At 37.5% G+C, this 13,844-nt stretch overlaps 2 protein-coding genes across 5 annotated transcripts; one reads left to right on the plus strand and one right to left on the minus strand.

The window, feature by feature from the left end:
* The first annotated feature begins 6,092 nt into the window (after positions 1–6,092).
* LOC103455506 (VQ motif-containing protein 20-like) lies at positions 6,093–7,205 on the plus strand. Its single transcript, XM_008395098.4, has one exon. The coding sequence runs from the start codon at positions 6,150–6,152 to the stop codon at positions 6,897–6,899; it is 750 nt and encodes a 249-aa protein (XP_008393320.2). The 5' UTR covers positions 6,093–6,149; the 3' UTR covers positions 6,900–7,205.
* A 346-nt stretch (positions 7,206–7,551) lies between these two features.
* Positions 7,552–12,470, minus strand: LOC103455505 (uncharacterized). Of its 4 annotated transcripts, none has more exons than XM_008395097.4 (10): positions 12,111–12,470; positions 11,211–11,432; positions 10,791–11,025; positions 10,402–10,571; positions 10,136–10,278; positions 9,823–10,000; positions 9,085–9,664; positions 8,863–8,975; positions 8,240–8,483; positions 7,552–8,132 (listed from the first exon to the last, which is right to left on the minus strand). In XM_008395097.4, the coding sequence occupies exons 2-10, from the start codon at positions 11,399–11,401 to the stop codon at positions 7,905–7,907; spliced, it is 2,082 nt and encodes a 693-aa protein (XP_008393319.2). In that variant the 5' UTR covers positions 11,402–11,432; positions 12,111–12,470; the 3' UTR covers positions 7,552–7,904. The 4 variants fall into 4 exon arrangements, with proteins under 4 accessions (XP_008393319.2, XP_028948434.1, XP_017178021.2 ...); XM_029092601.2 differs by having other exon boundaries at positions 10,136–10,302; XM_017322532.3 differs by having other exon boundaries at positions 10,402–10,472; positions 12,111–12,395.
* Positions 12,471–13,844: the final 1,374 nt, after the last annotated feature.

The following is a 13,844-nucleotide window of genomic DNA, read 5'->3' on the forward strand; positions in this document are numbered from 1 at the left end:
GTAGTTAGATAAATTTGTTTTCCGGGACTATCACAATGCCACGTTAAAGGATAGACAAACGTTAAATTATGTATTTTGCACCAATCAAAACATCACAAAAGGGCATGAGAACGTTTCCACTCATTATGTCGAATACCACACGAAAAGGACCAAAACAAAAAAAATCAATGTGATCATCATTCCGTCGCATATTATTGTGGTTAAATCACATAGTTGATATAGCACGAACTTATGATAATTTTTTTTTTTATGACATTTGCATTACATTGCCTTGTTTATTATGGACAAGGATTGTCTGCCCTCTCATTTTCGGTGTCCTTCCGTGCCATTCTGTTTGTCTGGTTACGGTTAAACCATGTCAACATTTTATATTACTATTCATTTTTGTTTTATTATTGTGAACACGGAAAATTCCTGAAACGAAAGAGACAAGAACGAACGTGCACAAACAAATATTTGTGTTTGATGATTTTGGGTTACAATCTCTCTCTATTTTGATCCTCTGATTCGATCTCCGTAAGGTGTTGATTTGTGGGATGTGCGATTGATCCAAGGGCCGTCGAGGCTTGATCTTGGATGAACGAGGATGAACGGATCTTCAAGGGGCTTTTGGGCTTGATCTTGAAGAATGGTGATTGACGGATCTTCAAGGGCTTTTGGGCTTGATCTTGAAGAACAGTGATGAACGGATTTCCGAGGGCTTTTGGGCTTGAACTCGAAGAACAGTGACGAACGGATCTTCGAGAGCTTTTGGGCTTGAACGGATCTTCGAGGGCTTTTGGGCTTGATCTCGAAGAACAGTGATGAACGATGAACGCTTTCTTCAAGGGCCGTCGAGGCTTGGGCTTGATGAACAGCGGATAAGCGGATTCGTTGATGTTGTCGATCCAAAGGGGCCGTTGGGGCTTGATCTTTGAAAGTGGATTTGAGCGGATCTTCAAGGAACCGTTGGGGCTTGATCTTGAGTAACGGTGATGAACGGATCTTCAAGGGCTTTTGGGCTTGATCTTGAAGAAACAGTGATGAACAGATCTTCAAGGGCTTTTGGGCTTAATCTTGAAAAACAGTTGGATGTGTGTGGATTTGTCGACGTTGTTGATCCAAAGGGCCGTTGGGGCTTTGATCTTGGATGAACGGATGATGAACGATGGTGCTTTCTTCAAGGGCCGTCGGGGCTTGATCTTGAATTGGTGGAAGTTCTTCAAGGGCCGTTGGGGCTTGATCTTGGAAGAACGATGAATGAAGAACAAAGAAGGCTTTCTTGATTCTTCGGGAACCTGGATGCTTGAGAGCTTCGGAGTTTCAGAGCTTCAGAGCTTCAAGGTGTCATATGAATTCTTGGTTTCTCAAATGAATGAAATGGGCTTGTATTTATAGAATTTTCCAATGCCTAATTTTGAATATAATATTCCAGATGAAATAAGTCGTTTCTGCCAGGTGTTGACACGTGTCCTATTTGATGACTTTTCCAACTTATTTCAATTTTCGTTGAGTCACACGCTACGTGTAAAATTTATGTAATACATGAGCGTTGACACTTTGATTTATCGGTCAACATTTATTTACCGAAATTTCGATGTCTACAATTATCTCTATAAAAAAATAATATAAAATGTTGACGTGGCTTAACCGTAACCACACAAAATAGAAAAGCACTGAAATTAGGAGGGCATACAATTTTTGTCCGTTTATTATACAGAATTAGCGGACTATTTTACATACCAATAAACAAGACAATTTATTGACATGCCGACGTGGGGTATTACGAATCTACTTATGGGAATTAGTTTAGTCCGTACAGTCTAAATACTTGGATCTAGATTTGGTGTGTCTTTACATTAAGACAACATGTCTCTCAACTTTTATTTTACTGAGGTTCATTTCGAACTCATAGGATAGGACCGAGGAGCATTGGAATCTGTTTTTTGTGTAACCCATTGACCAACACAAACCATGGTCTCGTTTGATTACATGATGTGTCATTTTAATAAATATAAAGTCGGACTATCGAGTAATTCAATATTGAAGACTTGTACTTTTTTATCTATAACATACATCTTTCAATTTTGAATCATATGATCGAATGAACTGATGAAAATCAATTGATACAAATTAACTAGGGATGTGTGGAAAGTACAAATAGGTTGTAAGATTTTTATTGGGCCTACATCAATTTAGGAGTCCTAATTGATTAAGAATATAAGAGATGAAGTAATATTTGATTATCCTGAAGTACTTGATAGTGAAGTAAAACGACAATTATTGAGAATATCTATCATATTAAGTCATGAATTCTGAAGGTGTTAAATATATGTATTAAGGTTTTCTTTATAGTAAGAAACCTAATACTCTCACCGATAAATATAAAGTTTAGGTTCTTACTCTTATACACAATATTCTAGGACAAAATCCCGCTCCATATAGAAATGCATAAGGGTGTAGAAAGCAGAAGATGTTGCTGCCGTTCGTGATTCATCATTTTTGCTTCGATTCAATGACTTCTCAAGACATACATTTAGTGTGCATATTATAGAAAACTAACAGCACCACCCAAAGAAAACAAAATTAAGGAGGAAATAATATGGTTCGAAGGTTTTTTTTTAATTTTTTTTTTTTTAATGTCCAATAGATGTCAAATGGACCTCGACAATGTCGACATATCAGGAATCATAAAAGGGGTCGATCTTATTGAATTTGATGATGAAATGGACGGTGGTTGTTGGTGCAAGAGAAATAGACAAGCTATCGCCTACACACCATATTTTCTTTGTATGATTGAAGGATGAAGCTATACCTAAATTGCTTTAACGGTTATCTTCAATGTTATTCTATATCATCATGTGGTGTGTATGAATCAGGCCCAAAGCATTTAGGGGTGGTTTGGGAGTGAGGTGCTTAAAAAAAAAGCACACATGAAAAAAAAATGTGAGGGTTTTAGGTGTTTGGTAAACTAAAAAAAAAAAAGTGCTTATTTTGGAAGCTGCTGTGAGAATAAGTTGAAATCAAAGGAAAAAGCTGAAGCTGTTATTTGTAGCTTTGGAAAAATGGTTTTTTTTCAAAGCACATGGAGTTACAGTTTTTCTTTAATGAAAAGACCCACTATTAGACTGCTTTTTTTTCCAAAAGCACTTTTACAAAAAAGTTTACCAAACACTCTGCTGATTTATTTCACAGCTGCTTATTTTCACAGCACAGCCGTTTATTCTCACAGTAGCTTTTTTTCAAAGCACAGCAATACCAAACCAGCCCTTAAACACACTAAAATAATCACTGCTAAAAGTATATTGGTTGTTTTAACAAACAATATTATATACACTAAGGGCGAGGAAGGTGGGTTTAGCCTCACAATGGGCTAACAATATTAAGGTTCAAATTCGCTTTTGGCGAGAATCGAACATAAGACTTTTCACTTACAAATGAAGATGAATATCACTAGACTGTAATATTAAGTGACCCACAATGAATTCAATCGAAGAAATAGAGTATTTCGGAAAAGCATTACAAAAACATCAAGTACATGGATTTGGCAATAAGGACTATAGTCCTCCATGCATTGTCCACACTAACAAAGACAATTGATGTTTTAATTATCCTAAAATTACTTGGCAAAGGAACCCGACTCCTTAGAAGTCCGGTTCTTGCAATATTTCTCAATTTTCTGATGAAATTCACACTCTCAAGTCTCAACGCATTCTTTTAAGAGCTCACATATAAAATTGTTTAAATATAACGCATAAACAACACATATTAAATCGATGAGGAAGCACGTGGACTATACATCAACGAAATGTAGGGGAAACATATCATGAAATCTTAAAAAAAAAGGAGGAGACCAAATTAAGTTTGTTGGTGAGTGGATCACAGATGTATTAATCGTGCCATATTCATAGGGGACCATACATGAACTAAAATATAGAGAGCTTTATGGACCACAACTTGGCATTCGAGCTTTCGCATTCTTATGCATATTCCTTTTACACTTAAACTTGCTAAATCACATGAATAGAACGACACCATCAAATTAATGCTAAATCACAGCCATTTATTAATGTTTTCTTCTTTTTCTCACATCACTCACTCGTTAACTTAGCTCATTCTTTTATTTATAACGAAAAGTACAACATGTAAGCGATTGATTTTAACAAATATCATGTAGCATGAAGTCAAGGAAGTAGCAGCCGATATTTGCAGACTAGAATCTTATTGAAGTAATCAGCAACCAAGTCAAACATTGAACATAAAAACAAAGTCAATGGTTAAGTGTATGGAAAATCATTTATTTTAGCCATAGAGCTTTGGAAATCAATTTTCTTTTCAATCTGTAGGAGTTGCTAGGAAATTGATGGGATAAAGTATTTTATCCATTCCAAAATGATTCTTTAACTAATTAAGAGGGCTGCGACACCATGTATTAGACTTTTATTGCACGACAATCATACTTTTACGTGTTATCTTATATATGTATTATAATATATATAAAGGTAAAATATATTATAATATAAATAGACGACACGAGTAATATGTTATAGAATATTTATGTATAAAAAACATAAACTAAAATATAATGAATATAGCAACGTGAGTTTCCCGCTGAACAACGACATTAAGAACTTTATAATGCATTCCAACCTTTTTATCTAAAAGATGGTCATTGAGATTGCTATAATATTTTACTTTAGTTTCTAAGATTGACATAACTCCCAACTTGTTTCTAAGATTGGCATAATTCCTCATTTTGGTTTCTGAAATATAAGTCGTTCATGAGATTGTCCACAATCAATTATTTTGGTCCCTTAGTAATAAATCTTTGTTGAAAGAGCGTAATGTGGTCAAATTAATCTCTCCTCTTGAACTGGTGATTTCTTCAATTAAAATAGGATTTTTCGCAGAATGACCAAAATGATTTGATCTCAAAGACTACTTCTATCCTCTTGAGAATTTTTGCAGAAAGACCAAAATGATTTGATTTCAAAGACTACTTTTATTAGTTTAAATCTTACTAACCAAAGTAAAAAGTTACGACAATCTGAGGGACAATTTTAGTTAAAAAAACCTTTGCATTCCGTGTATCATAAGTAAAGTGGGAGATGAGTACAAAAGAGTAATGCTAGGTATATTAAATTTTCATATTAAAAATTTTGCAAACAAAATGACGTGTTACCAATAAGAAACTAGTATATGTCCTGGAATTTTAATTTTAATTTTAATTTTTAAAAATGAAGGAGAGAGGAAGAGAGAAAAAGGGAACGTGGGAGTGGGGAGAGAGGGAGAGGAGTTTATTTTTTATTTTTTTAATTAGAGATCTTAAAATTACTTATATGTGAGACTTAAACAAAAAAAGTAAAATTTTATTTTGTGAATTTACTTTACTACCCCTAACCTTTTTTGTTGTGATGGTAGACTAAATTGTCTTTTCACTCTATTTTTGCTGACAGATAATTATGTTAATATGTAGTTTAGATAAACACATTAATTAACATTTAAGTAATAATCTAATCATCGATTTTAATCTCGTTTAATTTACAAAAATTTAGTTTAGCCATTCGGAGTCCCTAGCATTACCGAAGTACAAAAATAATACTTTGCTTCTCCGATAAGCCCTCAAATTCCACCACCTCACGCCATCCACAGACAAATCTCAACCGTCAATCCACCTGGCACATCCCTACTGGCCCAGTTCGACAATATCGGAGCCACCTCCTCATACATCCATACTCCAATCAAACCACAGGCACGAATGACTCGAAAATCCCACTCATACAATCATAGGAACGCCTGCACTCGATCAATCATCCTAGCACATCCCAATTTTTCACCGTACTTTCATTGTGTATGTACCTTCGAATTCGAAATCAGTGATCGATTTTCCTTTGTTATCTACTTGCACCGAGAGCGTTGATGCTTTTAAAGTCGTTAGATCAAATTCAACGGTTATCAGTGTATGTAGGTACTGAAGAAGAAATGTACATTTAATACCCTCTAAATTTGTTTCAACCAATCCCATACAAATAGGAGCAAAATTTATCACACGTACATATTTCCACCTCTATATATATTTCCCCTTCATCTAACTTCTTGTACTTTTGAGAGGTCCTTGCGCGCTTCCCTGCTCTCCAACAAACGTGTCCCCACAAGTGCCAATATTTACGATGAGCCCACATGCAAACGCAAACAAAAGGGACGTGATCTCCAACAACGACAATCATCGGACGTTGTTTTACCCTCCGCCCTTGAAGATCAACAAGGACTCCCACCCCATCAAAAAGTCCTCGCCCTCCTCGTCGTCGGGCTCGCCGTCATCGTCTGCGTCATCATCCACGCCTTCCCTCGTGAACGCTGTGGCTGGGGCAAAACCGGCCCAACAACAGCGCCACCCGGTGATTATATACACGCATTCACCCAAGATCATCCACACGCACCCAAGGGACTTCATGGCGTTGGTGCAGAAGCTCACGGGGCGCTCGCGCTTTGAGGACGATGCGCGACAGCCTCGTCCACAGCCGCCGCCTCCTTCAAAGAAACGTGAGGTAAATGTGGATGGTTTGCTGGAGGAGGAGATCATGAATAATAATAGGATCGCCGGAAAGGTTATGATGAGGAACGAGGACAATGATTCGTCGTCGGTTATTACGACGGAGGAGAATTGTAGCAGCACAAACATTAATAGTAATGATATTAACAACAACAATAACAATAATAATGTAGGAGTAGGGAGTGTCGTAGGTGTAGGAGGAGAGGGGGGAGGAGGGGGAGGAGGAGGAGGAGGAGGAGGGGATGGTCAGGTGAGTTCCTGCTTCATGCCGCCCAATCCTTACATCGGAAACATTCCGGTTATTACGCCAAAGGCCACCGATTTCTTGTGCTCCAATTCCATCAACCACCTCTTCACAACAATATGATGATCATGATTCATGATCATGCGGCGGAGGAAAAGGACGAACACTAGTTTGTGATGGAATGTCCCTGCCTACGTGACTAAATTGAAGGGGACGATTCACTCTTTTTTGTTAGAATTAATATTTGATTATTTGTTGGTTTTTGCTTTTGATTGATTTTTTGTTGGGTTTAATGTGGATGCCTGCAAGCTGCCAATAAAAGTTCTAATTTTCTGGGGTAGAACATTTTTTATTTTCAAATTCTTTTTGTCATTCAATGTTTCGAAAACACGATTGAAATTTGAATTTCCGTTTGTTCGGATCACATCATACTTAATTGTTGTTTATCAAATCGAAATGGATGAATGAAAGAGGAAAAAAGGATAATGCAAACCCAAACACAGCGCATTGACTACAACAGATGTGCTACTTTATGAATCTTAATTCAAATTTTGTTCCTCGTAATTTAAATTAGGTTAACGATGTGCTTCCCTTTATGCACCCTCTTTCGGAAAAAACAAAAAGAAATCAGATGTACAGTAATAAATTCAAAAATGGCAGCAGGACGCAGACCGTCTCTGTTAGGTCATTTGAACGGTTGCAGATTGCAAAAGCAGCTCTATGATTTATCCCGGCAGACTGCGCCGGAGAAAGCAGTAGGTCATAAAATTAGGAATAGATTGGACAAACAAACCTTTGTATTTATATTCTTCCTCTTTTTTTCTTAAATTTCATACTGATTTAGGTTTGGTATAAAAAAACTGCTTCTGATGTGCTATGAGAATAAACTCATTTTTGCTGGTTCACGTTTTCAGCTTTTTTTTTCACCCAAAACTGTGAAAATAAGCTGTTTTTGAGTGTTTACTAAACACCTTTTTGAGCTCAGCTTTTTTTTATACCCACTTTTTTATAAAAGCACCTCAGTACTAAACCAGTACTTAGGAGTTCATTCGACTTCCTTGTTAAGATTTACACACTCACACTAACTTTACCTGAACAAACTAACACATTTCACAAATAGTTACAACATCATTTCTTCTTCTTCTCTTCTTTTTCTCTTTCAAGAATAACGGGCGCCGCGGGTATGCTGAACCACCACTCTCGCAATCTTCTCGTCCATCTCTCTGTGCTAGATCTCCTCACCGGCGAATAACATGTAAACGTCTCCAAAAAGATATATAGAACAATGTATTTAACGGGCAGAAACGCCAGAGCCAAAGCCATAACTAGAAGAGCTATAGCGAATCTTTCACTCGCCTGATCATCATTACACAGAATCGTTATCCAGGGTCAATGTGCTTAAAGTATATAAATTAACTGAAGACGAAAGGTGGAGGAACGAGCAAGGAATAAGAGAGCGGAACCTGAGGAAAAAGGGACAGCAACAAGGCACGTAGCTTGAGAAGAACAATGTTCCCATCCTGGATGATCCCTTCAGCTTGAGATATTGCATTCTGAACAGCCAAAAGCTGCTCCATCGTATTCATCGCTGGAGGGGCTAACACCTTAACCTCGTGAGTGGACTTTCCTTGGCTAAAATATCGAGTGAGGACCATGAAGACCGCAATAAAGACGAGAGTCAGCGCAAAGGCATAGCTCAGCCATCCCCTGAAAGTGAAAAGTACTCCCTGTTTGAGTCTAGACAAAAGTCCAACTGGTGTGGTGTGGAAAGAAACTATAGAGTACCAAGATCCAAGACCATAATAATTCCCAGAACTCGATTTCTTCTGTAGCTACACCCACTTTCTCATTCAAAGAGTTTTCAAGAAATTTAAAACCTCCACATTTTCATTTCGAGGGATTGTTACTGTCACCAAAAACCATGTTACATTAAGTGAACATCAAAGTTTGACTATGTTTACTTTTCATGTGGGATAATCATACTTCTTAATTATTCATCCCTTTTTCCCACACTCCCCCTCAAGTGTAAGTCCAAAATAAAGATTAACGAGTAAAGAAAGAAATGAAATTTCAACTGGCAGTTTACCTGCAAATGATGTAAGTGAAAACACAACAGAAAAGCAAAGACTTCAACGGATCCTCCCACAATGCCAAAGAAAGAAGGCACGTCCATAGTTCCATCATTGGAAAGAGTAACTCCTGAAAGTGCTCAACAAATTTAGACAATTTTTCTAGAAAATCGAGGTAACCCATATGCTAGGTTAGAGAATATAGGCCAAATTAAAACTTAAACAATATCACCAAATACCTTCATTACTGCAAAATTTGTATCGATCCCTTCCACTTTGACTCCATCTACTGTTGCTTGCGCTAGCGCCACTTTTTCATAGTTGTTTTTAGATTCCTTAACTGCTTTTTCAAGCAAAGTAACTTCTCCCACAGTTATCTCACCCACGGCAAGCCCAGCCTCAACAGAACTACTAGAACTTGTTCCAAATGAAAATCCCAAGTTAGAAATCATGTCCAAAGCTGAGATCGAATACATTCCACCTCCGGGCTTAGAATTGCTAGACCTATTTAATTCCTTAAAAGTTGACATATCTGCCATGGTTTCAAGTATCAAGTCTCCACCTGGTAATTGATCACAAAGATTGAACATTAAAAGACTCTCGTAGCGTAAATCAGTTTGAGAGCTAATTTCTTTAATTGCTTGTAGTCGCAGAATTCCAAGCACTGCCTTTGAAAGTGCTTCATCCTTTTTAATCCCCTTGATCTGGTATTTATATATAAATCGATGAACATATAAAATCTCCCGTATGATTGCTAGCCAATAATCACGACGTGTATGCCCCTTCAGCTCTGGGAACTCTATTATAGCTGGTTCTGATCTACAGAAACAACACTACTGAAAGTTTATAATCAGGTTCTAAGAAGAAGACAATATTTAATAGCTAGATGGTAGCTACATGGCAGGACAAGTATAAAGTCTAAAACACTAATAAGTAAGAAAAAGAACACCAAACATAAAAGGAAATGCTTAACTTACAACGAAACTGATTTATAAAAGACTGCCTTGTCAAACAGTCTAGTACCCCAAGGGCCAGTCAACTCGGGTTTCACAATCTGTTTTAAGTCATCTGATAGATCATATCGTTTCGCCTTGTCATAAGATACAACACGCAGGGCCTCGAAGTAAAGTGCATGGTCTGTCAGAATTAACCTTCCTGCTTATAACACAGTTAATTTGGCATTAATTATCTTCACATGTAGTAAATCCATAATAAGAACCGACAAGGATGTGATATTAGCCAACAAAGATATTTGAATTGTTTAACAATATACATTATCCATCAACGTACCAGGCCATGTAGAAATTCCTACGTGCTCAAGAACTGGCTGGGTAGTGACCGTTCCATCCACTTCCAGAATCTTCTCTCTTTTTGATGATCGCATGGCAGAAAGAAGTGACGACTCTGATTGGCTCCTCATTTTTCTTATTGCTCTGTATGAGAAAAATTTCAAATTCCTAGGACTAGAATGAGTGTCTGATACCTGGTACAAGAAATACGCTTCCAGAAAATCCATAAAGTTGGAAGAAATTGTAAACCGATGGGAGAGAGCGTACCTTTCTAGTCCACTTAGGTACTTGTCGTATGTGAAGAACTGAAGTCTCCCATCGCTTGATGATGCAAGCACCTTAAAAATATTTTCACTGGTAATCACATTTGCAATAATAGGAACTGCTGGAGCTATTCTAGAGAAAGCCTCTACCCCAACAGATAAATCCTCATCTAACTGCAGAAAAGACGAGGACCCTTATTGACATGTTGACATTTAAACAAGCACAACAGTGCTAAGAATCACTTGAACCCTAAACTATTATTTACACATAGTCAAAACGTGTATGTTAAAAAAGAATGTAAGAGATTGTATAGCGTATATGCAGTACTGATAGGAGTATCTAAGAATATCAACAATATAAGAAATAAGCTTCTAAGGAAAATAGAAACTTACATTTAGTAAGGGTTGGCTAGCAGCAGCTGGAGCCTCCCAAGCTATCATCATGTCATATGTCAGGCGTCGAAACTTTTTATCAGCCAGATGACCTGTTACTTGAGTGGATAGAGCAAGTGCTCGAAAACAGCAGTATTCCAAAAAGTTCCTTGCATAACACGATGGATGCTTTATAGATTCAGAAGCCTCAGAATTGAAGCCTTCACAAAGCTCAGTTGTAGGAACACCAAGGATTCTGCATCATTTTTTGTTATCATTAGAAAATCATTGCCCGAAACTTGTATGTGATTCATATGAAGTTCCCAACAAGAAGGAATAATTTCCAATGAAGCCAAAAACATAAGTTGCACATGTTTCATCCAGTTTTACTGTGATAATGTAACAGTTGACAGAGTATTAGATGAATAGCTGAAAACTTACTTTGAACATCTTCGGACTACTATGTTTGCAATTGGAGATAGCTCTGGTACCCAATTTGTCCGGGCCGAAGGAGATCTTTCCATCTCCTCCAATTCTTCATCATAAGGGCTTCGATTTCCAAGCAACCATTTGAAGGATCCTTCTCTTACAAAATTCTCGAGCATATTTCTGGTTTTGCTTGCCACGGCCATACCAAGTTTTTGCCCTCACTTTGTATCTTAACTGTAAAGAAGCAAATTACCGTATATGTCACGGTTCTTAAATTTAACTGAGGACCCCAATTTCACAATATTGCACTTCTCAACCTAAAAGAGCATAAATCGATCAAAGCCACGCTATATAGGCTGCTCACTGGAATTTATGTTCATCAAAAACTCAATACCCCATCACTTTATAGTACATTCAATCAAATTGACATTTTATAATAGTAAAGTTTACTCTTTCAGTATATTACTATATTATGATTTCACTTATCATAAGTTCACAATGAAATTCAGAAACTACAACAATTACCACACCAGCAGGTTCACATAAACCACCACAACACCAAATCACACGCTATTCGAAATCCCAACAAGCAAATTTCAGCAATAACATGAGTCAAGAAAGTTCACTCTTTCAATGTTTAAGATTTCAGCTTTCATAAGTTCATAGCAAAATTCAGAAACTTGAACAATCACCAAACCAGCAAGTTCACAAAAACCAACAGATCAAAAAATCACTTGCAATCCGAAAATCCAACAAACCAAATTCCACCAACAACATCACAAATTTCTTTAACTTTCCACAAACTAATTCCAGATTACTCACAAAATACAAAAATTAATCAAACCCAATTCTCAAATTCCACTAACAAACTAAACCCAACAACTATTACCAACCAAAAACAACACAACTTACCACAAAATGCACATTCAAGACCGCCACTTTCTCAGCAATCTCAGCTTTTGCAAACGAAATTCTCCAGATTTCCGCAACATTTCGCAAAACCTACCCCAGATTACACGCTCCGAACCAAAACCTACGAACCCAGTTCACCAATTTGCGAAGTTAATTGAAGTAAAAGAAGAATCGGTCCGAGCTACGTATGAAGGTGTGGAGGATCAAATGTGTCGTGTTTTGGGGGTTTACTGTATTATATTCGAAGGGAAACTGAGATTGTTAGATAAGTACAGAATTCGCGGCAACTGTGACAAGAGAGGTATCGTCGTCTTTTGTTCGTTGAGAAAGCGGTACACGCAGGGTTTGATTCGCTGGGCTAAGGTGCTGTGGGCTGTCATGTGTCACATCGGCTAAAGTTATTATAATCTTTAAAAGTAGACCGTTTGATTAAATATTTAAGATCCAGATTGTGTGCCTTCGTGAATTTGATGGGAGAGGTTCTTTTCTCAGATAGTTTAACCATTTACATCATCACCGGGTTTTATTTTTGCAATGAGATATATTCCAAATATCTAAAGACTACAGATCGAGAAATCTATACTATTCAAGAAAAAGAAAAAATTCGAACCATTCAAGTTTTTAAGTGTTTATGAAGTGGGCCAGTAGGAATGTAAGTTAAAGAGGGCCGTAAGATTGAATTGAGTAATTCTCTAAAACTTTTCCTCTCTCTGCCTTCAGGAAAAACGAAACCCTCATACACGCCGCTTCTTGCTCTGACTTAGAGTTGGCAGCAACCCGACTCCTTCCTCTTTCTAGCCATCATTCCCTCTTTCTCTTCCTTCTCCACCCTCTGCTTCTTCATATTTCCCCATCTTTCTCCATTTTTCCCCATCCTTCCCACCTTTTTTTAGCCCTCATTTCTTCTTTCCCATCCATCTCTACTATCTGCATCTTCTCGTTTCCCCCTTATTTCCTTCATCCTTCCATCATCCTTCCATTCAATTAGTTTTTTAATTTCTGAACATTTTCTATTTTGGTCTTTGTTTAGGCTTCCATTGAGCTTTGTTCTTTAAACTTTGCCTCAATTCCTATGGGCTGGTTTCAGAACTGGACCTTCATGGCCCTCTCCTGCTCCGATGCTACTTTACGTCTCGAGTCCTCAACCATCAGCCTCTGCTACTCGGCCCGTGCGTTTCTCCTAGGGTGTTGGGTGGCTGTCAAAGTGCTTTTAGCACTATTTGGTAGGATTAGGGAAGCGTTCACTGCACTGGTGGCTCATTCACCCCCATTTTTTGTTGATCCAATTGTTTCGTTGGTTCGTTCTCTTGGTGGTGGTGGTGGCCTTGCGATGGAGGCATATTTGGTGGCTGCTAGTTTCCTTTCCAGTCTTAGGTTTTTTTTTGTGATAGCCTATCCCTAAAAATTATGGTTGTTATAATTTTAAAAGTGTGAAATTACGAAAATGCCCTAGAGGTGAAAGTGTTGACTTTCATTGACCAATGTGTAGTGAGACGTGCTAAATATTCTTTTAGTGTATTTATGAAGTACTCGACAATACGGCCGCATAGGCGCAAGCGGAAGTGGATTTGGAGTAACGGTAGTACCATTTATTATTATTTTATATATTTTCATAAGTACTATTATATTATTTTAAGATCTCATTTGGTAAGAAGGGAAAGAAGGAGAAAAAGAATCAGTGAAGAAAGGAAAAAGAAGAAAGTGTGTTGGCTGCCCAATCAGTGAAGAGAGGGG

Source organism: Malus domestica, chromosome 14 (genome assembly GCF_042453785.1).
Source record: "Malus domestica chromosome 14, GDT2T_hap1".
Taxonomy (NCBI): domain Eukaryota; kingdom Viridiplantae; phylum Streptophyta; class Magnoliopsida; order Rosales; family Rosaceae; genus Malus; species Malus domestica.